We start from the raw sequence: 26,841 nt of genomic DNA on the forward strand, positions 1-26,841 counted from the left end.
CCTCCCTCCCGCCGCAATCAGCTGTTTCGCAGTGTGCGGGAGGCTCTGGGGGGGAGGAGGGTGGATGCAGCGCATTCAGGAGAGGAAGCAGAACTGGGCAGGAAGAGGTGGGACAGGGTGGGGCCTTGGGGAAGGGGTGGAGTGGAGGCAGGCCCTGGGGTACTTTGGAAAGTCGACACCTGTGGTTGCATTCAAACATCATTGTGAAGTGTCAAGTTAGCTGACGTAATAGTGTCCACAACAGACCAACCAAAGCCAAGCAAATCGTGTCAGCTAGTGATGATGATCAACATTAGCTGAAACCATGATAAGAATGATTTGCCATGATCTGCACTAGCCACTCAGGCATGGTCAGCAGTGTGCCAGCCAACTCTTCGCAATTGAGTTTGAATACTACAATTTATAACAGGAGTACTTGTGGGACCTTAGAGACTAACAAATTTATTTGAGCATAAGCAATATTACAACAAAAAAACCCTTCAAAAACAGACTCCAACAAGAGACTGATGAATTGGAATTAATTTGCAAATTGGACACCATTAAATTAGGCTTGAATAAAGACTGGGAGTGGATGGGTCATTACACAAAGTGAAACTATTTCCCCATGTTTATTTCCCCCCCCCTACTGTTCATCACACCTTCTTGTCAACCGCTGGAAATGGGCCACTTTGATTACCACTACAAAATGTGGTGGTGTTTTTTTTTTTTTTCCTCTCCTGCTGGTAATAGCTCACCTTAACTGATCACTCTCTTTATAGTGTGTATGGTAACACCCATTGTTTCATGTTCTCTGTGTGTGTGTGTGTGTGTGTGTGTGTATAATATAATAATATACCTACTGCGTTTTCCACTGCATGCATCCGATGAAGTGGGTTTTAGCTCACGAAAGCTTATGCTCTAATAAATTTGTTAGTCTCTAAGGTGCCACAAGTACTCCTGTTCTTTTTGCGGACACAGACTAATACGGCTGCTACTCTGAAACAATTTATAATGTAGACCAGTCCCTCCCACTCCCCCCCCCCCCCCCCCTTTAGATTAATGCACAGCCATATCTGGCAGCTTGCTCTCATTTCTGCCTGGTTAAGTTCTTCCAACCCTTCTGTTCCTTGTTCCCTTTCTTTCCCCGTCTCTGGCCACTGCTGCTTGTGGAATCAAGATTCTCCCAAGCTCTTTAACTGGGTTACCGCCTACAGACTGAAATTCAATATTTAATCACTGTGCAGCAAAACAAAATCTTTCGTTCCAGACCCAGTTTAAAATCAATGTCTTGGGTATTAAACAAACATCATGCTGATAGTTTGTGAAGGCCCCACAGTCTCAAAGCCATCAATGCTAAATAAATGGCCTGCTGACGGGAATTACTGCCATGCTGGAAGAGAGAAAGCTCACATCTAGCTTCCAAAAATAGAACAGCTGGTTAAAGAGAGATTAGACGCAGGCCATCCAATTGAAAAAAATAGAGCAAAATACCTGAGCAATTTACATTTCTCAAGAAAGGGCATAAAATGCCCTCGATTTGCACACGTGACCCGCCCCCCTCCCCAGCCCCATGGCATTAATGGGCATTCCGTGTACAAAGTTTACAATCTGGCACTAATTCTAATGTTGTTTTTTCCCCACAGGCGTAAGGGATATCTGCAAGAGTGTTTTAAAATGCACACATCAATTGCTGTAATTTAATTTTGCCTCAGTGAATCGGTTTTTGGTTAGGCATTATTATGCCACGTCTACACTAGTCAGTGCAAGATACGTTGGCATACATACAGCTGCCAAAGTTTGTATATAACTTGGCTGCTTGCATCGGTACTGTGCGTACTCACCAGGAGTGCTTGGGTCAATGCAAAATGCAATGCACCATGGGTGGGTATCCCAGTGTGCCACACAGGGCCAGCTTTAGGCCGATTTCCCCCGAATCAGGCCCCGCACCTAAGAGGACCCCGCGCCCTAAAGAAGAGCGCCTAACTTAGGTGGCTTTTTAATTTTTACTCACCTGGCAGTGCTCCGGGTCTTCGGCGGCATTTCGGCAGCGGGTCCTTCGGTGCCGCGGAAAACCCGGAGCACCACTGGGTGAGTCATCCCTGCTGGGGCCCCGTTGAAACTATTTGAATCGGGCCCAGCACTTCCTAAAGCCGGCCCTGGTGCCACATGCCACTTTCTGGCACAAAGCTTTTTGGGAAATTTTCACCGTGTTGTGAGACAGAAATGACTCTCCCAGGGATTTCTCGGAGGTAGGGCTCAAGTTCCCAGCATGCAACTTTCTCCATCCCATAATGCCATCCATATCCCATAACTTTCATGCCTTTTTTTAAAAAATCCCACAAACCCATGTGGCACTCTTGCATGTCTGCTATCTCTGACAGAAGCATGGAGATCATAGAGCTCTGCATTATTCTCATGGACGTTACAAATACAGGCCCCATGAGTCTCCTGTATTTGCAGACCCACAACAACAGAGGACACAATGATTTTTTTTAGGACAGTTCACTAAGGGACATAGCAAAAAACAATTCAAGGTTGTTGGTGGCATTCAGAGAGCAACTGCAGGCGATGGAAGGCTGCTTCTGGGCCTGAGAAATGAGCACTGACTGGTGCAATTTCATTGTAATGTAGGTTTGGGGCGATGAGCGGTGGCTGCATAACTTCTGGATGTGCAAGGTCACGCTGCTGAATCTGCGTGCTCAGCTTACTTCAGCACCGGGGCACCAAAATGAGAGCTGAACTGACAATGGAGAAGTGAGTAGTGATTGCACTGTGGAAGCTTGCAACAACACCAGACTATCGGTCCATGAGCAATCATGTTAGACTTGCAAAAACCACAATAGGGGCCACTACCATGCAAGTGTGCAGGGCTATGCAGGACTGTGATTCTGGGCAGTGTGCAGGACATAGTGGATGGATTTGCAGCAACGGGGTTCCCAAACTGCAAGGAGCAATAGAGGGCATGCATATGCCTATTTGGCACCAGCGCCCTTGCCACAGAGTACATCAAAAGAAAGGGCTACTTTTCTATGGTTAGGTAAGCATTGGAGTATCACCATGGATGCTTCACCAAGATCAATTTGGGCTTGTCCATGACACTCACACTTTAAAACCACAAGACTGTTCAGAAAGCAATAAACACAAACATTCTTTCCCAACCGGCAGAGCAACATTGAAATGCTGATAGTGCTTCTGGAGGACTCAGTCTACTCCCTGTTCCCTGGCTCAGGAAGCTGTACACTGGCCACCTTGACAACACCAAAGCAAGATTCAGTTCCTAGCTCCACAGGAGCAGAATGACAGTTAAATGTGCTTTTGGTAGCCTGGAGGAACATTTGGCTCTCAGTGAGAAAAATATTCACCGGGTTATAACAGCCTGTTGTGCGCTGCATAATATCTCTGAGCACAGAGGGAAAAGTTGATGCCAGGGTCAAGATGAAGCAGCTGTCTGATATCACAAGCTCCGAGGCTGAGAGCGGCTTTCAAAGAACACTTTAAAGGGCAGCCACAGTCATCTTCTCTGGACCTCCAGCTTTGGGTGCTGCTAAGAAGTGTGTAGTGCTGGCTGTACATTTATAAATATGACAGGGTGTCTTCCTGAAGTTATGAATTATGAGGTGCATGCAGTACATTTACAAGTACTGTTTGCTTTGAGTACAGCTGTGCATTCTTCAATATGTGGTGTGGACTATCAAAGAGAACTTTATTCTCCAAAAATAAAAATTTATTGTGTGGGCAAAACAATGTGTGCAAAAAAACCAGGCAATGTTCTACTTTAAAATTGGAATGGGAGTAAATATTTCAGTCCATTTGAGTGCACAAATGTGTAACCATAACGGACTACATACACCAACTGTGGTTGTCAGAGGTCAGTGTGTGTATGTGAATGTGGTTTTCCTTGCTAGCTCCTGGTGTGGAATGGTAGGGGTGAGGATGAGGCCAGTGATGCCCTGTGGTGTGTGGCTGTGTGCGCGCTCAGGGAACAGTGACAGTGGAGTTCTTCAAGGACTGCAAAGGGTGATTTATTTATTTATTTTTAAATATCTGTACGTCAACCAGCATCTGCAGCATTTGGATTGGCTGCCTGTGGAGACGCCTTCATTCCTGGTGCACTTCCAGCACCTTGTCCAGGGTCTTTGAATTCCTCCTCCATGCTGTCATGTTGAACCACTTAGCCATTGTTCATGGGCTGCTGCAGCATGGTCTTGCAGACTCTTTCTGAACAGGTTCACCTCTTCTTTCTCCTCCTCAGCAGGGTCAGGCATTCTGGGGTGTGGAAGAGGCACCTCTCAAGGCTTCCATACTAGAAGCTGCTGATAAAAACAGACAGATGTACCATTGACTTTACAATCTCAAGGGAAAGGTAAGTTTCAAAACTCCCATTCCGTATTCACATGAACACTTTTAAGCAGACACGCTCTGCCCCATTTACTGACAACACCAGACAATTTGGCACTAGGTGAGAAAATAGAAATTCCAATTCCCTGGTAGGGCCATATACTTTTTATCTGCCCACTTGCAGGCAGGCAATGCGATGGAGATGCCAAATGGTCTTAGCAGGTTCCTTAAGAGCATCAGTGATAGGCATGGCAAGCCTCATGAAGGGTGACGTATGTAACCACTCCAGGAGTTTATGGTGGGACTCCTGCATCTCCTCCAAGGGAATCTGGAGGGTGTCAGCAATTCGCTTCATCAGTTCCTGGAACTGCTTGAAGTCATCTGCTCTGGAAGACAGTGGAGTTACTTACTAATATCACCACTTCATCAAGTGATAAGGAGGAAGAGGAGTCATCTCCTTGTCTGCCCTTGATTCTTGCTCCTAGAAGCACAGGCTTCCTCTGGGCCCCAGGGGTGATCTGCCCCCACCCGCCCTTTTCCCCCCAACTCCCACCCCTGCCCTGCCTCTTCCCGCCCAGTTCCACCCCACTCCCGCGAGCACACCCTCTCCCATGCTCCCCCCCCCCCAGCCCCTCCTGTACAGCACGGAACAGCTAATTGTGGTGGGCGCTAGGAGGGATGGGGAGGAGTTGATGAGCAGGGCTGCTAGCAGATGGCAGGTGCTGGGAGGGGAGAGGGGGGAACTGGCTGCTGCTGGGTGCTAAGCACCTACTAATTTTTTTTTCCATGGGTGCTCTAGGGCTAGGTACAGGTGGTGGCAAGCCTCTGTGTTCTTGCCATGTGGGTGTCTTTTAAGGTCTAGCCTCCTCTAGTACCTCAGTTGAGGAGGAGGAGTCATGTGAGTAGAGAGGGAACCCTAGACTGAGATTTAAGTGTCAACATACTCCAAGGGAGGGAGGGGGGAGAATAAGGATTCTGCTCGTACTGTAGAAGAGGGTAAGCATGGGATACTCTAGGTGATTGCGGGGGAACGGGGAGAGTGTTAATCAGGGACTGAGTAAATCTCAGTAGGGATAACTGGCAGGGGAGGAGGGGCCTAAGGACCTGCTAGTCTCTCCTATTAGACTCTCAATTCTTGCTGTACCAATGCCATCAAAGTTGAGGCTGAGCAAAACCACCCTACCCCTCAAACCCCTCAGTAGGTGGGCCATGGCCCTACACCATGTGGGGTGGGGGTTAACTGAATTGTTTTAACAGGGCACCTACAGTGGCCAGAGCCAAATTTGAGCATAGTCACATGCACAAATAGGGCAACGCAAGTAGCCTACCTTTGAAGTATAGACAGGGGCTATGGCTGTTCTTAGTCTTGGCTATCTCAGGGACACAGTCTTTTTGTGACCTGACCCTTGGGTTACAGCTGCATTCCACTGAGACAAGGAAAGTGGTGACCAGTTGGGGCAGGCAGGTGGCCACAGGTGACATTTTCACAGGAACTAGCCCTAGCCTATAGCACTCATGGCTAGACAAAAAACAAGCACTCGCCTCAACTGCCTTCAGAATTAAATACACAGCCCACCTTTCACTCTGGCATTCTCACAATCATATCCTCATTTTCACCAAAAGTGGGCATCTCCATTTTTACACATGGGAAACCTGAGGCACAGTAGATGCCCCACTTTTGTTGTAACAAGTGTGAGATACACAAGGGTCCCGCTTTACAGCGGTGCTGAATACACACATCTCCACCTGAAAGTAATGGGACTTGGGGCTGTTAGGCCTTACATGTCTTGTGTTGGGCACCTAAAATTAGTGGATATATATGTCTGGATAACATCCCCAAGGGTACACTGTGTAGCTTGAAAGCTTGTCTCTTTCACCAACAGACGTTGGTCCAATAAAAGATAATACTTTACCCACCTTGTCTCTCTTGTCCTCGGACCTACAAGGCTCCCACAACATTGCAAACAGCTGAGTCAGTAACAGTTTGCAACAACACCCACTCCCTCTCATCCCATTCCTCTGCTCAACTCCCTTCATGGATAGGTGAACCTCAAAAGGCCTTGAGGCTTGACTTTGATGTTTTCTAATAGGCAGGTGCTTGTTTAAAGCATATCTGAAACTCTCTTCCTTGAAATCTTGTATGAACAGATAGCTAGTCAAACTCTATACTAGCAAGCAAGGCTGTCTCTTGGGGCTGGTTAAGTCAGAAACACTGTAAGAACGACAGCCTCGCTCTCGACTTTCAGATTTCAGCTGGGATCAGCCGTGGAAGTGGAGAAGGACATGGAAAAAGATTAGGGAGGAAAGAAGAAAGACACTAAATTTTAAAACCTCCTTGGTGTGCTTTGGCCAGAAGTTTAGCTTAAGTCCTGTGTGTTAGCTAGAGAGATTTGTCTGTCCACTAGTAATAAGGGCTAATGAATAATGATGTACAAGTACACTGAAGATGAACATTAAAATTGCTTTTATTGGGATTCAAAGAAGAAAATTAAAAATTTCTCTGCAGCTCATTCCCTACTGACGGTGGTGGACGGTCATGTTTAGATATATAAAATAAAGTTGTGCTGTGACCTTTTTCTTGTAGCTGGAGGAGAGGCACAGGTGGATGGAGGATAACTGGGCTCTTATGTGGAGAGACATTTCTTGTAGTAAGCTTGCTGCAGCAGACCCTACAGTCCTTTGTGTTGCCAGGAGGTGTACAGTAATGAATGGAAACTGATACTTTATTTCTGTACAAGGGCACACCAAGGGAAATTATATAGAAAACACAAAGAATGATAAGGTTGCACCATCAAGCACTGGGAAATGACAGAACGCAGGTTACCCATGGACCCTTAGTTCACCTCCCCTATGGTACAAGAAACTGTCCCTTCTTGCAGTACTGGTCCCTGGAACCATAGCCTTGGAGCAGCAATTGCAGAGAGCACCTGGAGACCACGTTAAAGCATACTCAGCCCAGACAAAAATCTTCAAAGAATCTATCATATCTCCACTGAGCATCTGCAAACCGAGGTTATCAAAGGCTCATAACTTGGCCAGATTAGGGCAGAGTTTCATGGGAGAAGGCAAAAGGCACAGCTCTTACATCAGGGTGATCCCTCCGCCAAATGGCAACGCCATGCTCCAAAGTATGGAGGTGTGAGAGCTTCTTATATAAAAACCATTATAAGATGATTTTTAATATGGAAAAATACACTGTTTTGCCCCTCATCTCATTCTGAGATGGGGCCAAAACATTTATACTGAAGATTAAAAGTTATATGAGGCCTGAGGCTGACAGCTGGTCTAGAAAATTTGCTATCTACACCAACTATACACACACACACACAAAAGTATAGTCATCTTATAAATATATAAATAGTTGCTTTTTTTTTTTACATTTATGTTCTATCAGCAGTCACTCAAACATTCCTGGACACCATCATGGAGAATGCCTATAGGTTATAACAGAAAATAATAACTTACTATAAATGTTTGGAGCTGGTTTTGAGATTTAATAGAGAATGGCATGCCTTTTTATAGTTTTTGTTTCTTTTTTAGCCCTATGCAATTCTATAGCAAGACTATACATCACTATTCCATTTTATAGGAGAGTTTGAAACACCTATAGCAAGATAATTATTTTCTTGTACATTCTATAGGATTTTCCATAAGGGTGCCCACAGATATAATGGGAGTTCTCTTATATTCTAATAACAAAAAGCTTTGCCCTCCTACAATCCTTAGCTTACTTGGAGAACAGAGCCTCTTCATTGTTAGACTGTAGTGGGCTGAGGGGTGGTTGGGGTGCAGAGTAGTTTGCCTCCCTCAGGGGGACATACACACATCTCACTGTCCCTGGGGATGGTGCTGCCAGCAATTACGATTCTGTCATTGTCAATGGGACATACACACTGGGGACAGCCATCAGGAGGGCTTCCGGTCTCCTTGCATGTAGGTGAAACCGAAGGACAAACTGAAGTGCAAGAGATATTCCCTGTAGAAACACAGGTGCAGAGTCGGGTGGCAAAGTCTATGTGGAAAGATTTCCCCACAGGGACGTTTCCATCCTCGTAGCCTTGCATGGCGCATTCCAATTGCTGGTAATCTGGACAGGAACATGGAGGGGCACATATAGCACAGCAGTTCTTCTCCGCAGTCACCGCTGTGTGTTGGTCAGGGCAGGGGCTACATTTGACACGAGTGCAGTCTGCTTTCAAGGGTTTACAGGCAGCTGTGGGTAGCAGAAAGCAGCCCAGCAACTGGCAAAGCAAGTGTTCAGGCTTCATGTTTTCTATTTAAAAAGAGAGAGAGAGAAGCAAAGAGCAAGAGCAGAAATTGCTGCTTCAGACACTTGAGTCACTTATACAATTGTAAATGTAAGCGTTCTGTGTGGAACTGTGCTACTGAAAGCAAATGGTCACGTTCCCGTGAAATAGTTACTCACTGGTCAGCTGTACTATTGTAATTATAATCTGTGTAGCGATAGCACCTCGTGCCCCCAGGCCAACCATGCTAGTTGCTGTACAAAGCACAGAACAAAACAAAAACCCCTGCCCCAGAGAGCTTCAATTAGTTCTTTCTTTACTTACCCGGCAAGGCCAGCGTTCCAGTTCTGGGTTTCTCCTCAAGAATGGACTCAAAGTTAGTCTGTTGTAATGGACTGATCATTGTACTGGGAGCCAGGGACCATGAGAGCTAATGCTGGCTTTGCCACTTACACTCTTTAACCTTGGGCAAATTACTTAATCCCCTTGCCTCAGTTTCCCCATTTATAAAAATGGAGATAAAATTTACTTTCCTACTTCAGAGGAGTGATGTAATTCACAAAGTGCTTTAAGGATGAGAACATCTAAATATTAAACTTTTAAGTCTATTTATAAAAGCTGGTTTGGTCATTTTTAATTTGCATGTCACTGCCTACTTCAATAAAGTGTCGTGTTACAAGATTTGGAGATTTTTTCAGGCCAGGAGGGATCATTAGATCACCTACTCTGACCCTGTGTACGGTACAGGCCATAGAATTTCATCTAGTTACCCCTGTATTGAGCCCAATCATTTGTGTTTTGGTTAAAGCAGATCTTCTAGAAAGGCAGTCTTTATTTGAAGTTTGTTCCCAGAGCTGATGCTAGCCCATTGGGGTCCACAAACAGGAATATCCTCCCCTCTCCTCTCCCTAATACTAAAGCAGGCAACAAAAAGCAAATAGGGGGCCCTCTTGAGCTTTCGGGCCCATAAGATATTGCTTAGTCTGCTTATGCCTAACGCCGGCTCTGTTTGTTTCAATGGTTGTTGACCGTCACTGTTATTCCGATTAGAAAGGCAAATTTTTTTGGTCTGGCTTCAGCTTCCAGCCCTTGGTTCTTGTTCTGCCTTTATCGTCAATTAAAGAGCCCTGTAGTACCTAATATTTTCTCTCTGTGAAAGTACTTATACGCTGTAATCAAGTCATCTCCTGATCTTCTTTACGATAAACTAAACATACTGAGCTCTAAGTCTCCTGCTGTAAGGCATGTTTTCCAGCTCTCAAATCATTTTGTGGCTCTTCTCCTCTCCAAGTTTTCATCATCCTTTTTAAAATATGGACACCAGAACTATACACAATATTCTAGTAGCCAAGGCCATATACAGAGGTCAAATCACCTCTCTGCTCTTACCCACTCTACCTGTGTTTGTACATCCAAAGATTGCATTACCCCTTTTAGCCACAGCATCACACTGGGTGTTCATGTTCTGTTGTTGTCTTTCTGACACTAAATCCTTTTTCAGAGTCACTGCTTGCCAGGATACAGTCCCCCATTCTGTAGGTATGGCCTGCATGTGGCGGTATTAAAGGCATTTTGTTTGAATGGGCCCAGCTTACCAAGTGTTGCCAACCACTCTCCTGATCTAGCATGAGGCTTGTGATATTTGGTGCATTTCTTAAAGCCCCAGCTCCTGGAGTTATGTGAATGCACAAGAATCTTAGGTATCAGGGGGTAGCTGTGTTAGTCTGTATCTACAAAAACAACAAGGAGTCTGGTGGCACCTTAAAGACTAACAGATTTATTTGGGCATAAGCTTTCGTGAGTAAGTGAGGTTTTTACTCACGAAAGCTTATGCCCAAATAAATCTGTTAGTCTTTAAGGTGCCACCAGACTCCAAGAATCTTAGTTTATTTTTGTTCAATGAAATTCTCTAGGCTTCATGGTTGCAGAGAGAAGCTTGAAAACATTACCCAAATGCACCTTTAAAGGCTCTGAAACCAAAGGCAAATAAGAACTCAAAAGGGATTTTTTTAAAAATTCTCATGATTTTTAAGCCAATCTTCCAATTTTTGAATGCTTACCAGTGACAATATTGCTTCCTTGTCCTCATCATTATTTACCAGTCAGCCAATCTTTGATTCATCCAGAAATTTTCTCCGCAGAGATTCTACATTTGCTTCCAGATCACTGATAAAAATGGCACCAGACTTAGAACCGATTCTTAGAAACACTTCCATTAGATGGTGATTCCCATTGAAAACTACTTTTTGAGATCTGTCAGCTAGCCTGTTCTTAATCCTTTTAACGTGTGCTTAATTTCTATTGTCTTGTGCTAAGCTTTTAATCAGAATGCTGTGCAGTACTAAGTCAAAAAAATCTAAGTATATTACATCAATGCAGTCTCCTTTGTCAACCACACTTGTAATCTTCAAAAAATAAAATCGGGTTTGGTTGACAAGACCAATTTTCCCTAAAGATACAACATTAAAGAAATTTGTTAGTTAATAGTTACATAGAGATGAATTTTCTGCTCAGATCAGTCCAATTTTCTTTAAGATACCCCATGTCTCCTGACCTGATCTCCAGACCCATTCCCCAGCTACCACACACTCCTGGAAAATGGCCTCTCTAATTGAATTAACTGCTTGTAATTAATATTTCAGAATAGTAAAAGGGATCCTTTTTTAAATCAAATATGTGACTGTGCTCTAAAATATAAAACAGTTTTAATTACCTGGATAGTCTTGATGCCAAATGTGACAGATGATTTGACCCAGGAATGGTGATCAGCCTTTTGATTTTTCTCCCAGCATAACCATACCAGTTCAGCTGCAAGGTCATCTATTTATATGCAATGGCTCTCTGAGCCTTGATGCAGTACAAACAGGGAGGGAAAGCGTTTGCAACACTAAATGCGTGGCTGGGAGTGGTCAAAAAGATTTTTATCTTGCTAATGTCTTCAGTTTAGTCTATATCTCTCTTGGTGATCTGTATATCTGTGAAGTCTATTCCAGATTGTGGTGCAATCCTACCCTTCCCCACCCCGCTTTAAACTTTGACTGAGAGTACTGAAAAGACCATTAGACTAATAGCCTGCTAAGCACAATAAATATAGTGTATATTTGTATATGGTTTTCCATCCACAAGCGTACAGAAATGATTCGAAAGCTAGGAATATACAACACTACTGAACTGCATCCAACACTGGGGAATAACAAACTCAGCTGGTAGCTTCTGTAGGCCGAGCGCATTGCCCATTCCAGGGGCTCCCTGTGCGCCACCCTCCCATCCTCCTCTAACTGTGAGTCCTTGCAACTCCCCCACACCCACCTCTGCTAGGCTGCCATATTCTTTCCCCCCATTCTACAGGCTGTGAACACTCTACATGCTCCTCTACCAGATTCCCTGCCTTTTGGTCCCCATGGCAGGGGATATGTTTGCTTCCTTTCCCTCCATGCTCCTCATTCACTCCCAATCTCTTTCCTGCCAGGGATTATGTGTGACCCCCATTTGCCCCCACCCCTAGAGCAAGGTCCCCCCCACTCCCTATCAATTTTAATCCCATTCTAATCTTCTTGAAGCGTCCCCCTCCCTGTCGGATTTCTGTTCACCCAACCACTTTCGGTGGGCTACTGGCAAATGTCTATTGTTTCTGTGGAGTCTATTAGCTGGGACAAGCTTTGCCCACTCTTTTCTAATTCATCAGTGCCACAACTCTTCCAGTCTCAACTTCCACAGCTACAGTGCCAGTTTCTGGGGGCAGCCCAGCTAAGCATCTGTCTCCTGTCTTACTTTCTCAGGTGCACCCCTTAAACCTGAGAAGCACTTTGCACTTCACAAGTTAGATAACACCCAACACTTGGCCTAAATGAGCAAGGAAGCATGTGATCCTCATGGTAAATGCAGGTGGTTTGAGTCATGCCAGCCACGCCCCAGATGGCATTTGCAAGTAGGGGTATTTGGAGGAATGGGCCCATTGAAGGAGTGAATTTTGGGCCTGATGTTGCAAACAGTTATACACGTTCTTCCTATAACTTCACTGCGACTCCTCCTAGTGAAGTGACACAAATGCTGAAGTGTTTGTTTGCAAGATTGGGCTCTCCCAGTCATTGTGAAAATAAATGTCCTGGTTAGTTTTTAGCCACAAGCCTGACATGGTCTCCAAATTTAGCCTTTCTAATAGGGGAAGAAAGAAAAGAAAAATACACCTCATCTCCCCACCCACCCCTTAAGCTTAAAATTCCACTTCACATTGTTCCTGTCTGATGCCATCCCTGTGGCATTATAAATATGCTCCCACCTAAGCTCTAGTTCAAAGGTTAAAATCTTTAAAATTCCTGCATTGGCCAAAGGAAAAAAAGGCAAAAGTCACACACAAATAGGAGCAATTGCTGTGATAACTCACCCCTGAGTGGCTAACAACTTCCAAGTGGCACCTCAGTTGTGTTAGCACAGGCAGCGCGTGTTAGGCAACATTACTAACAAAATCCTCTTTCAGCTGTCACACTTGTTTGTAGCCCTCCTGACTTGAGCACCAGTCCCATCCCCCAGCTGCCACACACTCCTGAAATCATCCAGTAACCACTCAGACCCACCCCCATTCCCAGCTCACCTGCAAACCCCTCCCATGCTCCACCGCATGCAACATGCTTCATCTTCTCAAAAGATTGGAAGGTAAAGGAACACTGCCCAGGAGAAGGGTGGCAGAGTGAGGAGGGTTATACAAGACAGACAAGGTAGGTGAGGTAATGTCTTTTATTGGACCAACTTCTGTTGGTAGGAGAGACAAACTGACCGGCTACACAGAAGAAGAGCTCTGTGTAGCTGGAAAGCTCATCGCTTTCAGCAGCGGAACTTGGTCCAATAAAAGATGTTACCTCACCCACCTTGTCTCTCTAATATCCTGGGATCAACAAAGCTACAACACCACTGCAACCAAGGATTATACAAACAGGAGCGGCTCTATGTATTTTGCCGCCCCAAGCACGGCAGTGAGGCAGCCTTTGGCGGCATGCCTGTGGGAGGTCCACCCGTCCCGCATCTTCGACGAACCTGTTGGACCGTCGGACCTCCTGCAGGCAAGCCGCCGAAAGCGGCCTGACTGCCGCCCTCACGGCGACCTGCAGGCTGCCCTCCACGGCTTGCTGCCCCAGGCACATGCTTGGTGCGCTGGTGCCTGGAGCCGCCCCTGTATACAAAGCACTTGTGGCTATAAACAGTGGGAAAGGGAGAGACTTTACTGTAATACAAAAAAAAAAAAAAAAAAAAAGCTGTCAGTCAGAGGGGGAGAGAAAATAGATAGAAAGACCTGTTAGCTCACAGGTTTTGTTGTTTAGCTACATAATTGCAGTATATTGGCCCCAAGTGCATGGGGAAGTGTAGCTGAGGCAAAGGCTGAAATAGCTAATTGCTGTTTTTTGTTTGCTCTATCCCATGTTTGTTTAATCCTGCAGTCTTTTTGCCTGTGAGAGACAATGATATTTCATCTCCTTTGTAAAGCCCTTTGAGAGCTACAGATAAGCCATACTATACAAGAGCTAAGTATTGTCATTATGGTTCTATCACACAATCTCAAATTCCTCACATACTATCCCAGCAAATAAAATCCCCACCCGGCTGTCTGAGTTAAGCCACCTTCTTCCACACTCATAACGTCTACAAAACAGTTTTGCTTTGTCACTACAAAAATCTGTACCAAAGTGAAAATGTACAGCGTAAAGTAAATATAATATAAAAACAAATAGCACGAGGAATTTAGTTTGGGATGTATTTGTTCATTTTCATATTTCATACAATCCTTTATTTTAAATTTACCTGTGTCTACCCCAGAATTTGTAGTCTGCCTTAGAAAATGTATTGCAATTCTGATTATTCATGATTGTATGATCAAGGTCATGGCTCCTGCCCTTAGGGTTTTACAGTCGAAAGCCAAACAAAATGTGGTTGTAACAGACAAGAGGGCATGGAGGACAAGGGTAATGATAATAAAGACGCCAGCTTTCACAGGTTAACAATCTCATGGCTCTGAATCATTTGAGAGAATATTCCTTTTGAAAATAAATGAAACCAGCTACTCAGAAACCAAGGTGCCTTGCTACTGATTGTAGGTAGTTTGCTTCAGGCAGCACACACTTGGCCTTGAGTTAGACATGAATGAGAATGACTTTTATAAAGAATTTTTCTCAGATCCTACTCAGAAGGATCCCAAAATATTTTACAAACAATGAACCTAGGGTTACCATAATTTAATTTAAAAAAAGGAGGACACTCCACGGGGCCCTGCCCCCGCCCCAACTTCGCCCCTTCCCCATGCCCAGCCCCACCCCAATTCTGCCCCTCCCCTGAACGCTCCGCCCCCTGCTCCTCTCCCCCCGCACCCCGCTTCCCGCGAATCAAAGGTTCGCAGGAAGCCTGAAACAGGGAGGCAGAAGGTAAGCTGGCGCTGGGGCGTGGTGCGGCCCAGTCTGGCCGAGTGGCTCCCTCTAGTGGCCGGCCAGCCAAGGCCAAGAGGCTCTGGCCCTGGCGTCTCCCGCCCAGTTTGGCTTGGGCCCTGGGGCGCCGGCCCCCGGCAGAGCACCGCCGGTCCTACACCGCTGGACCCCGGCCCTGCACCGCCAGCCCCAGTTGCCCTGACCCCCGGCCGAACACCGCCGGCCCCTTCCTCCCTCCCTCCCTATTTTCCCAGACATGTCCGACTTTTTGGGATTTCCTCCCGGATGGGGATTTGAAGCCCAAAAAGCTGGACATGTCCGGGAAAATCCGGACGTATGGTAACCCTAAATTGAACCCAATCCTGCATCGATTGAAGCAGCATGACTTGGGCTCCTACGCCCTATGGTAATACAAATAATAAAAATAATAATCTTAACTCTAACTATTGATCCCACGCTTAAAATTCATGCTTAAGTCACTGCAGAAACATGGTTAAGCTACAGCTATCATTACCCCCTCTGCTGGAATGCAGCTTCTTCTACGGTGGAATGTGACATATGTCAGATAGTGCACAGCAACACTACAGCAGTTTAGGACAGAACAGAAAGACTACTGTACACTGCAGGGAGAAATTTAATTACACACATTGGAATATGGCCAACACACTGAGTTAACAATCCCCCCCTTTACTCCTGCAAAACATTCCATGGATTCTTTAATGACCACAAATGACTCAGGCCTCTGAGCTCTGTTTCAGATCTTGTCCTAAAGGGGCAAAACCCTCTCAAATAAATAATTCACTATATTTTTGTTTTAAATATTGTATTTGTTTTTATTTGAGTACGCAGTCATATAAAGTACAATGATTTTTCTTCATATATATAACAAAGAATTTCTTGCAGCTATCAGAACCTTGTGTGCTGCTGGACAAACAGCAAATGGAATTCTCTCTCTCACACACACATGCATACAGCCAGCCACACTCCTTCCTCCTGAAAAGTTCTTGTTTTTGTGATTCATTTGGTGATTTTTTTCCCCCTCTCAATTTATGAAATCATTCTCTGGATGAATTTGAGAGAAAAAAATCCACCAGCAAGGGCCTGATTCTGTTTTCTCTGAAATCAAAGGTGAGGTTCCTTCAGTTCAGTAAGGGTAGGATCTGACCCTCAGGCTTGGTCTACGCTATCAACTTATGTCAGCCTAACTACGTCACTCACGGGTGTGGAAAATCTGCAACCCTGAGTGATGTAGTTATACCAGCCTAACTCCCAGTGTAGACAGCACTATGGCGACAGAGAGCTTCTCCCGTCGCCTTAGCTACTGCCTCTCAGGGAGCTGCATTAACTATGCCAATGGGAGAAGCTCTCCTGTCAGCATAGGTAGCATCTTCACTAAGTGCTGCAGTGCTATAAGCATAGACAAGCCCTAAAGCCAGGGCGACACTACAGACCTGTAGTGGTATAACTATGTCGCTTGGGGCGTGACAAATCCACACGCCTGAGTGACATCGTTATACTGTCGTAACCCCCTGTGTAGACAGCGCTGTGTCGATGGAAGAGCTTCTCCCATGAATATGGCTACTGCCTCTCGGGGAGATGGATTAACTACACCACTGTAGCATTGTACATGAAGACAAGCCCTAAGTCTCCATCCAGGTAACAAACATTGTTCTTCAGGATGCCCTCTCTGGTTTTGGAAGAGAGACTTTATCACATTTTGTTATTCCCCCTCCTCTCTGCTCCCGCCCCCTACCCCCACCATGGTTTTTGGGTTTGGTGTGGAGGCCATCCCAAACTGTCTGAACTTCCTGATTCTGCAAAGGATCTCCTGAGATTTCCAGTTCTAGCTCTAGTGGGAAATATTAAGAGGACAGCTTCTTGGGGTGGTCTGCTTTTTTGGCCATAAACCAGATGTGAACAAACACTTACCCAAATACTTGCAAAAGATTTGATGTATTGTGTATAACTCAGCAAACAAAAAGCAGCAGACACCATTCCTAACCATAAATACTTCATCATTTATCAAAAACCTTGTACATTCTAGATTAGATTAAAAACACAGACTTGTCGTTTAGGAAAAGCTAAAACTGAAAGTAGTTGCTCCTCTCTCAATCTGTCCACAGCACATGCCTGAAGCAATTGTGCCTATTCCCCTAAACTGGGCTGCAAAAGTGATTTCGTTTGTTTACTCTTCTCTTGCTGTGCACTTAATTCCTTCTGTGTTTTTGCAGCTCTAACAAGTGGCTCTTCTGAACTCTGCTAACAGCTCCTGGAATGGACTCCAAAGTTTCAAAAATCACATCAGACCCCAAAAATAATTAATTGGCCCCAAAATCATGATTTTTTTAAAATAAAAGATTACATTGTTATCTTTTTTGGGCTGTCTTTTGAGTTTGGAGCTCCCCCTGCCCATCCCCAGTGTGTCTAGGTGACAATTAGTGCTGGCCATTCTCCCAAAGGTCCTGGGTAAGGGGATTTTGGCCTTTGCTACAGGAGCTCTCCCCTCCCCATCTGCACAACCCATGTTCAGGAAATAATCCTGCCCTTCAACTCCCATACCAATCCTGTCCCCCTGGTAGCTCCTGCATTGGTTCTGCCCATTCCCTCGTTCCCCACATCAATTCAGCCCCACCAGCCTCACCTGTGCTCTTCCTACAGCACCTGAGAGTCTTCACCCCGCTCTCCTAGGCCCTGATGTGGGGGCTGCTTCAGGGTCCCCTCTTCTCCTTCCCAGTCCAGGTGTGGCAGGGATGGAGGGCAAATGGGGGAGGAGCAGAGGAGCCATTCCATTGTTCACCGGAGTGAAAGGAAGCAGAGCTGCCCTAACCTGCTGGGTCCTACATGCTCTCTTCTCCCCTCCTGTAAGAACAGGGTCTGCCCCTGAGGGACGGAGGAGAGAAACTCTGCCTGCAGTAGCTCTGATTGGCTGCTCTTCTCCAGAAGGGTGGTGAGTGGGGAAGACAGCCAATCAGCAGGGGTTTCCCCCAGCCAGGGATGAAATTTGGGAGAGGGCTGGAGCTTCTCCCATCATGGCTCCAGCCCCAGCCATAATCATGCATCTATTGAAGTGGGAGAAGGTGTTAATTAACATTTAGAAGGTGTTAATTAACCATGAAACAGCAAGAGACAAGTCTTACAAAATCTGTGCAATAAGATCCATATATTAACTCCCTCACCATCCCCCCAATGTTGTGTTATAATATTATCTCAGTATTTTAATTAAACTTTGTTCTTTAGTCAGATCATCCTGATCCACAGATTCCTTTGATGTCATTTCAGATGCGGTCAAATGTATGGGACCGAGGATTAGTCAATTAAAATCATAGCCTCATAATTTTGAAAAATCTTCAGTGGCTTATTTCAGATTCATCTGAGGCAATAGAGCCCCTTGATGAAGCAACTTTTTGTTGCTGGCTCTTGTCCTTTCGGGTAATGAAGTTCAGGAGATTCAGGGCCGTCACCACTCCAAACACCATCTGCTTCTTGGCATAACTGCCATCTCCAATGTCTGAAAGCACATAGCAAAGTACATTACTGGGTTATCTGAAAAAGCAGTCCAGAAATGGCTGTGATTTTTATAAAGATAAGACCTCAAACAGGCCAGCATCATCCCTGCTATGATTCTACTAAAGAGGATTCCAGGCGCAACCTCTCACAGCAGTCAATCGGGTCACATCAGGGATGTATTGCGCAACAGTGAATTCTTTACCACTACAAGGAGTCTAATTTGTCACTTGACCTTATGAGACTTTTGTTCCAATGATTCCCCATCCCAAATCAATGACAATCTTTAACAGCAGCAGAGATAACTGTATTTATAAACAACCCTTGGCCCCCATTGCAGCTGACATAGTGCTGTACCACACCACTACCAATCGATATAAAGTGCAATAAAGTGTAACTTTTTAAAACACGTGTCCTCTTAAAAGCAAACAAATAAAAAGCAGGTGAGGGTGTCTAAATCAAAGAATGAAGTATATGTTGGGAGGGATGGGAGGAAAGTAATAAAAACAGGGTGAACTGTGGTCAGACTAAAATAGCACCTGTTGACTACGAAAAGTGTTCAAAAAGTGAGGTGAGTTTAACTGGCTGAGTTTTTCTACCACCACCATTTTTTTCAGTGAAAATTTTATTTTTTTTTTATGAACCTCCCCGCCCAAATCTCCCAGAAACATTTTAAAATCAAATTGTTTTGGTCTTAATATTTTACAGAAAAATACCTGTTTTTTTTCAACCCTCCACAGCTGAGATTGATGGCCAGCCTCCCCTTCCCACAGAGGAAGTATAATCACAGAGGGATTCACAGAGCCATTGCTTGATTTTCTTGTGTTGGGAGATGCATATGGATTTGCAGGGTCTGAGTTCAGCATGCTGGCCTGAGCCCCTTGCAGGCGAACAAACCAACATGGCACGCTATTTCACTAGCTCATGTGCATGAGCGGGCTGTACATTTAACATTGTTCAACCATAAAATCAGCCTAATTACACCCTGAAGTTCTAATGACAGGTTTCAGAGTAACAGCCGTGTTAGTCTGTATCCGCAAAAAGAAGAACAGGAGTACTTGTGGCACCTAAATTTGTTAGTCTCTAAGGTGCCACAAGTACCCCTGTTCTTCTTTTTGAAGTTCTAATGTTATCCAGAGAGCAGTTAGCTTGACTGCTTTGTTGGAGCAGTGAAATCTTAAACAAAGCACCTCCCACAAGAGAAGGCATCATCTACACTTACAAATTTTTACCACATAACTATGTGGTAAGGGGTGTTATTTTTGCCAACACAGGTAGATCTCTAAAAACCCTTGTGTGGATGCAGTTATACTAGCATAAGGGACTATATACTGGTTTAAGTTATTTCATTTCCCTGAGCCAGAAGAAGCTACGCCAGTCTCACCACTTTTAGCCCAGTATAACTGCGTCTACACTAGGAAGGTTTCACTGCTCTATGGCAGCATCGGTAAAGAGGCAAAACTTTTTAAGTGTGAGCAAAGCCTAAGGAATTATCCCCTTTGTGGAAACAGTTTGCTGAGGCTCTGGCTACACTACAGATGCAGCTGCGCTACCATAAGCTCTCTAATGTAGCTGCTCTAAGTGGACGCGAAAGAGTGCGCCTGTCGGCTTCATTACTCCTGCTCCCATGAGTGGTGGCAGCTATGTCGGCAGGAGACGCTCTCCCACCTGCATAGCACTGTCCACACTGACACTTAAGTTGGTGTAACTTACCTCACTCAGGGGGTGGCTTATTCACACCTGAGTGACATAACTTATACTGACCTAAGCTGTAGTGTGTACATAACCTGAGAACTCGACTTTATCATTTACAGAGGCTCTCCAGGGCAGGCATTATCATTTACTTTATATCTGTACAGCACCCAGCCCAATGGGGCTCTAGACTGATTGGAGCCAGACTGCCCTGGAGAACGCTACTCAGGGTGGAGGAGAGGGCCAGGTTCCGCTGCAACTCCACCAGGAGGAACTGCCCGTCAGGTCTCATCTCCAAATTGGAAAATTCAGCCCAGACCTGAGCACGGTTGGTACCATGATTCTGGGCAGAGCCATGGAGTGCTGCCTTGCACACACGGGCTGGCTCAGTTCCTGGTGAGCAGAGTGACCAGGAGATGGTAGTACTACTGCTATGTAGACATCTGGGCTCACGCTGGAGCCTGGGCTCTAGGGCCCTGTGAGGTGGGCGCTCCCAGAGTTCAGGGCACAGCCCGAGTCCGGATCTCTACACAGCAATGAAACAGCCCCGCAGCCCTAGCCCCGTGAGCCTGAGTCGAGCAGCATGGGCCAGCCACAAGGTTTTCTTTGCTGTGTAGACATACCCACTGTGGAGCCCATCAGTGTCATTCTTTCCTTGGCCAAACGGCTCACTCTGAAGTCCGACGAAGGATTCCCTCCTTCTCACAGCTAAGCAAGCTGCCCCACCCAACCCCTGCTATCTTAAAGAGCAAGTGACAAGAGAGAGCACTCTCCCTTCCATCTGCACAAACGTACAGGAGCTCTTGGGTTCAAGCCCAGGGGCAGGGAAGTGGGGAGTGCGGTCCCCTTAGCAAGCGCCTCTTCTCTGGCACTCTGGCAGCTCCTCCGTTCTCAGTGGTACGCGTCTCCTCAGGTCTCCTATTAGGAATCCACTGGGGTATTAACACTGCTCTCAACAGCATTACCACACAAACTCCTTTCTGCAGCTGCTGCTGCACAGAGATGGGGGGACTCAGCCATGGCGGCTGTGTTACTACAATCCTGGCCAAAGGCTCCAGCTGGGATCAGGACACTGTTATGTTGGGTGCTGTACATGAACATAGTAAAGAACAGACACTCCCCTGAAGAGCCTACAATGCCAACAGACAACAGGTGAGAAAAAAGCAGTACTGTTATCCCTGGTTTAGAGATGGGAAACTGAGGCACAGAGACTGCGCGAATTGCCCATGGTTGCGCACACAGTCCGCAGCAGAGCTGGGACTTGAACTCTGACTTCCTGAGTCTCAGTCTGGTGCCTTTTTACCACAGATCAGGCTTCCTCTTTTGATCATCTGGCCAAGAAATGACACTTTACCATAGCCATGAGGGCATCACTAAAATAAATCTGTTTGTGTCCAGCTGTAGAGCAAGTTAAATAATCAGAATAAGAACCTTAGTATTTCAGGCTCACCCTGCCTCTCTTCATGCTACCATGCGTGGGGCTTTGGAGAGGGATGAATGGCCGGTGGATCCATGACTCTGCTGAGTGATGGGGAAAAATCCCTCATGCAGGAGGAGCATAGGGTTGCAGGTGCTACTGCCCACCTGCTCTGCCCTGTTGTGAGGATTCCATTCCCCCAGAGAACGCCTGTGCAAAGCCCACATAATCTGGTTGGTGCAGAAGTCAGAGTTTGGCTTTTAAAGAAGTTCTTTCCTTTTCCTCATTAAAAGATACTTACATTGCATCTGATCATGTACAACTATAGCAAAATGATCATTCTCCAGGATACTAGAGAGGTTTCCGAGGTTGTCATCCAGGCTAATCTAAAGAGAAGGGACCAAAAAAAAAGAAAAAGGGCATTTAAACACTTCACTTTGTGACAGCATTAGGGACCCAAGTCTTACTCTTAAAGCACAGTCCTGTGCTGGGGGCAGTATAGAGGTGGAGGAAGGGAATATCAGAAGGCACAGGTGTGTTGATGCAGACGCAGCACTTCCTGGAGCTTTGGGGAGTGCAGGAGAAACACAAAAACAAGCCCAAAGGACCAAGTCCTCACCAGGTATAGTTTGGAGTAGCTCCATTAACCCCACTGGAGCTACATCAGTCTATACCACCTGAGGATCTGGCCCAGTGATAGTAGTCATCCCCAGACCTTGCATGGCAGCAGAGAAATTGGGGAATACCCCTTTTGCTCTCCCTCCTTTGCACATCTGCAGAAAGCCTGGCATAATCTAACTTGTAATTAGACAAGCCATACAGTGGAATGCTTCAGAAACACAGGCTATATATGGAATCAGTCCTTGGAGTGGGGATAATGCCTTCTTTCTGTGTTAGGAGGTGCCTAGCTCACCTCTGGGTTCTATTTGAAACAAGTCAATAATAACTGTAATACCTTTGAAAACTGGTCACTGATGACCTTGATGACTGGATCTGAGAACTGAGCATTTCCAGCCAGCACGGAGGAGAGGATGTTACTGGGAGTCACCATTCCCAGAATGTGACTGTAAGAGAACAGCAAGATTTGCAAAGGGTCAGGCTTGAGGTGGTCAAACGGCTAAACAGTTTTTAGGGACCAATCCTGCTCCCTTTGAAGTTAATGACAAAATTTCCTGCCTTCACTGGGAGAAGGAGGTGGCCCTTAGTTCATCCAAGCATCTTTTAGTGGGTGCACGTCTTCCGGACTGTCATTTGTTGGAGTGTCACAGTAAAAACAAAGCTGAGAAAATCAGCTCACTGTTGGGTCATCTCTTTCTTCCTCCCTTCCTGGGCTATGGGATGAGCCTATCCTCCTGTACTAGACTCAGTTTCCACCGCAGGAGAACATATTTCTGTACCATCTGGTATGGGAGGAAGCAGCCAAGCAAAGTACATAGCAAGGAAATAATAACAGCACAACATTTAGATGCTAATATGGAGAGATGGGGATACAATTTCAGATTGGGAACGTTCCATCTCCAAACCAGAGCCTGGGGCCAGATCATTATTAGCTGAGACACACTGTGCTGTAGGAAAAGCTCAACTTGTTTAGCCAGTGAGGGACTCCATTGTATACCCCCAGCTGCTATTGTAGCTGTTTCATTAAAACATGCATCCGCAAGAGGAGGATCCTCTCCCTAATAAAGTGTTTTTAACAGCAATTATTGTCTGAAATTTGCAGCTCAGGATTTAACATTTGAAGAAAAGTCAGCCAATGGGCACTTGCTGTCATTTACCAGTGAGTTTCATATCTATGCCTTACCTTTACTGTACACTTATTGATTAGGAGCCTGGTCCAACACCCATTGACGTCAGTGGGAGTTGGATCTGGCCAGTTCTTCTCTTTGCTAATTTATGTAATGTTTCCTTGATGGGCCACATCTGTTATTACTGACTATAGCAAAAATGAGGATTTGAAACAATATAGGGAGCTGATCCTAAGAGGTGCTAAGCATGTGCAACTCCCATGCCACTAATCTCTCAGGATTAGGCCCGTGTCATTATTTTTCACTTTACCGTACAGGTTTTTAAATGGTACATTAAAAAGTGTATTGAAGGGACTAAATGAATCAGGTTTATTGTACAACTATAAAATATTTTGTCATTGGTTTCCTCATTGCTGTTATTCATTCACATAATCCTCCACCCAGCCAGTAAAAGAGATACCCAGATTCAGCAACCACTGGCGCCTGGGCGTAGCCCTTCTCCTTGAGGATTTCGATTGCCTTTTGACAGTTGACTTCTGGGACAAGAAGCAGAGGGGCCGAGAGATTCAGCTTTTGCACCTTGACATTCCACCACCTATAGGAAAATGACAGCAGTTTATTGTTCTTCACAAGCGTGAGGCATGTGTGAGGCTGAGTCTGAGCTGCTCCTCGTCTTGTTTAGACAGAGCTCTCTCAGATACAGACAGTATAGGCAGATTTAGACTGAGGTCACCACACTTGAGCTCAGATGTGTACTCAGGCAAGTGTCACTCCTGACTCAGGGCTTGAGCCTGCAGCGCTGAGCATGCTGTCCCTGATCCACCAAAGCCCTTAAGCAAGTGCTTAACTGTACGAAGGGGAGTATTCTCACTTGACTTCACTTCTTTCATTTCTACCCTGGTTTCTTAAGGCCTGGAGCATGTAGCCCCAGCACAAAAAGAGAGTCCTACAACACAGCAGGTATGGCTTCTGGAAGAAGGTTTGGATATTCCTGTTCTCTCTGAATGGAAGGAAATCTGCAAGTCAGAAGTCATCTGACATTAAAGGGTCCTTCAATCTAGCAGACAAAGGCAAAGCAAGATCTGATAGTTGTAAGCCGAAATTAGAAAAACTCAAATTGGAAACATGAGCGGCGCGTGAACTGCTGGCTTAGGGAGGCTAGCCCCCAGTCCCACCCCTTCCACCCTAGGCCCCACCCCTTCCATGCCCCCCTGGAACCCAGAGCCCCCACCACTGCAGCCACCAGCCCCTGCCTCAGGCTAGTGCCCTCAGCCCTGGAGGGCCACCCCGCAGTTCCCATAGCCCCAGGAGGGCGGGCAGTGCAGGCCCAGCCCGAGCCTGGGCCATGGCACAGGGGAAGAGCCGCAGAGCCCAGAAGCAGGAGGCGGACTGGGGGTGGAGCACGGGCAGGGCCATGCTTGGTTGTTTGGGGAGGCTCAGCCTCCCCCAGTCTATGATACCCACCACCCATGACTGGAAATAAGATACAACTCTTTTAATTAACCTTTGGAGCAACATCCCAAAGGATGTGGTAAACTCATCATCACTCGGAGTCTTTAAACTGAGATTAACTGTCTTTCTAAAAACTATGCTGTAGTACCCCCATGAGTCATTGGGCTCAAAAGTGTTCACTTATGTAGTAGAGAAGACTAAATTCCCTCCACTGCAAGAATCACTTGGCAAAATTCTATGGCCTGGGTTATGCAGGAGGTCAGACTAGATTATCACAATGATGCCTTGTGCCCTTAGAATCCATTAATCTAAAACGGAAACTTTATGTTTCCTGCCTGAATAGAAAACGGAGATATTTAAAAGGGCCCTTCATCTCTATTGTCTATGACAATTGTCACCACAGATCTGCTGAGAGCAGCCTTGCTGGGGAGGACATTTGACACTGACCTAGAAATTCATTCCAAATTGTTCTTCACTGCAGACAGACACAAGAGCCTGGTCAGTATGAAAGAATTAATTTCTGCAGAAAATAAACTCCTCCTTTATGGACTAGACCAACGAACAGGGAAACCAACATTTGAAAGAGAGTCACTGTCCGGGGCCAAAGCCTGAGGGCTTCAGCCTTGGGCAGTGGGGCTCAGATTACGGGCCCCCTGCCTGGGGCTGAAGCCCCCTGGGCTTGGGCTTCCCTCTGTCCCTGGGGCAGTGGGGCTTTGGCTTTGCCTCCATCTCCCCCCACCAGGGTGGTAGGACGGGCTCAGGCTTCAGTCCCCCCTCCTGGGGTCATGTAGCAATTTTTGTTGTCAGAAGGGGGTCACGGTGCAATGAAGTTTGAGAACCCCTGGCCTAGATTAACTTTTCAAAGGGACTGAATTATTCAAAGAAAATTAAAAATAGATGATCATTTCCAAACGCAGAGTGATTATTTCCCTAGCAATGAGGGCAGTTAGTGTAGAAGGAAGTAGAACCTTACCAAGGCTTGTGTTCCTGGACATTTTTTAGAAATCCATTCTTGCCCATCCACCTATCATTCAAGAACTTGGACCTAGAAATCATCAGCAAAGAACAAGGAAGAAGTTTGCAATGCACCCAGCAAGAAATTCGAGGGGGGGGGGGGTGAGGAGGAGAGATTTAAACGCATTAGGCCTTAATGTTTCACCATGGCTCCCATACTTTGAGCAATCAGCTGATGTTGGCCCTTTTTGAGGTGAATGGGAGGAGCAGGTGAAATTACACCAGTTATTTAGGTGCCTAAGTTTAAGCACCCAAGTTTGAAAATTTCAGCCTAGGTGATTTTTCCTGGAGCATAATAGAGTATGTCAGTGACGAGTGAAATAAAATCCAAGCGTTCTGACTCCCAGCCCTTTGCTCTTACCATTACACTATAATGTTTTGCACTCTTATGTTAATGTCCATGTGAGGATTGCAAAGCCCCCCCCGCCGTGAGGAAGATAAATTGACTCCTTATTTATGGTCTCATTCACCACTCCAGTTTTATGCTGGTGTAATTCCATTGATTTACATGTGCCTGCTTTCAGTGGTGTTACACTGGCAAAACAGAATAGTGAAGTGGGTCCATAGTGTTTCCTCCTCTACTGACTGATGGAGGTAATTTCCCCTCTGCCACAGAGAAGAACTGGCGATGTGACAGCAAAGCTTTTGTATGGCCACATTACTCATTTGGTCCGTGAATGTTATTTCCATTGCTATGGCTGAACCCTGCAGTGCTGTCACCTTGGTGAAAGCAGCAGGTCGGAAGCACTACAGAAGAGGAGTCTTACATGTAGTTCCTGACGGAGTCGGGCAAGATGACAACACAGCGCTGACCCTCCGTCAGAGTCCTGGCAGCCTTCACAGCAATAGACATTGCACTGCCGGAGCTGCCACCTGACGAATGAACAAGAAAATAGACACACACAAGAGCTAACAGCACAATAACATATCATCACAGAGTGGCCTAGGGTAATGCCCCTGCAGTGACTGGCAGGGGACAGTTGGGTCAGGGTTCGGTAATGGGACACTGAACCTTTAGGGCATGATTCTCCTCTCACCGGCAC

At 45.9% G+C, this 26,841-nt stretch overlaps 1 protein-coding gene and 1 long non-coding RNA gene across 3 annotated transcripts in view; both read right to left on the reverse strand.

The window, feature by feature from the left end:
- Positions 1–4,057: 4,057 nt before the first annotated feature.
- Positions 4,058–11,712, reverse strand: LOC117871186. Its single transcript, XR_004644176.1, has 3 exons — positions 11,278–11,712; positions 8,049–8,590; positions 4,058–4,292 (listed from the first exon to the last, which is right to left on the reverse strand). It is a non-coding gene; the product is annotated as an uncharacterized LOC117871186 (long non-coding RNA).
- Positions 11,713–18,183: 6,471 nt separating this feature from the next.
- LOC117868032 (cystathionine beta-synthase-like) overlaps positions 18,184–26,841 on the reverse strand; it is a 47,327-nt gene continuing 38,669 nt past the window's right edge. For both annotated transcript variants that reach the window (XM_034753618.1, XM_034753626.1), the window contains exons 11-16: positions 26,566–26,671; positions 25,758–25,829; positions 23,793–23,927; positions 22,543–22,651; positions 21,889–21,973; positions 18,184–18,482 (exon numbers count right to left, since the gene is read on the reverse strand). In XM_034753618.1, coding sequence (XP_034609509.1) covers positions 18,322–18,482; positions 21,889–21,973; positions 22,543–22,651; positions 23,793–23,927; positions 25,758–25,829; positions 26,566–26,671 — 668 coding nt within the window. In that variant the 3' untranslated portion in view covers positions 18,184–18,321. The remainder of the gene's footprint in view (positions 18,483–21,888; positions 21,974–22,542; positions 22,652–23,792; positions 23,928–25,757; positions 25,830–26,565; positions 26,672–26,841) is intronic.

The sequence above is a fragment of the Trachemys scripta genome, chromosome 1 (genome assembly GCF_013100865.1).
Source record: "Trachemys scripta elegans isolate TJP31775 chromosome 1, CAS_Tse_1.0, whole genome shotgun sequence".
Classification (NCBI taxonomy): Eukaryota; Metazoa; Chordata; order Testudines; family Emydidae; genus Trachemys; species Trachemys scripta.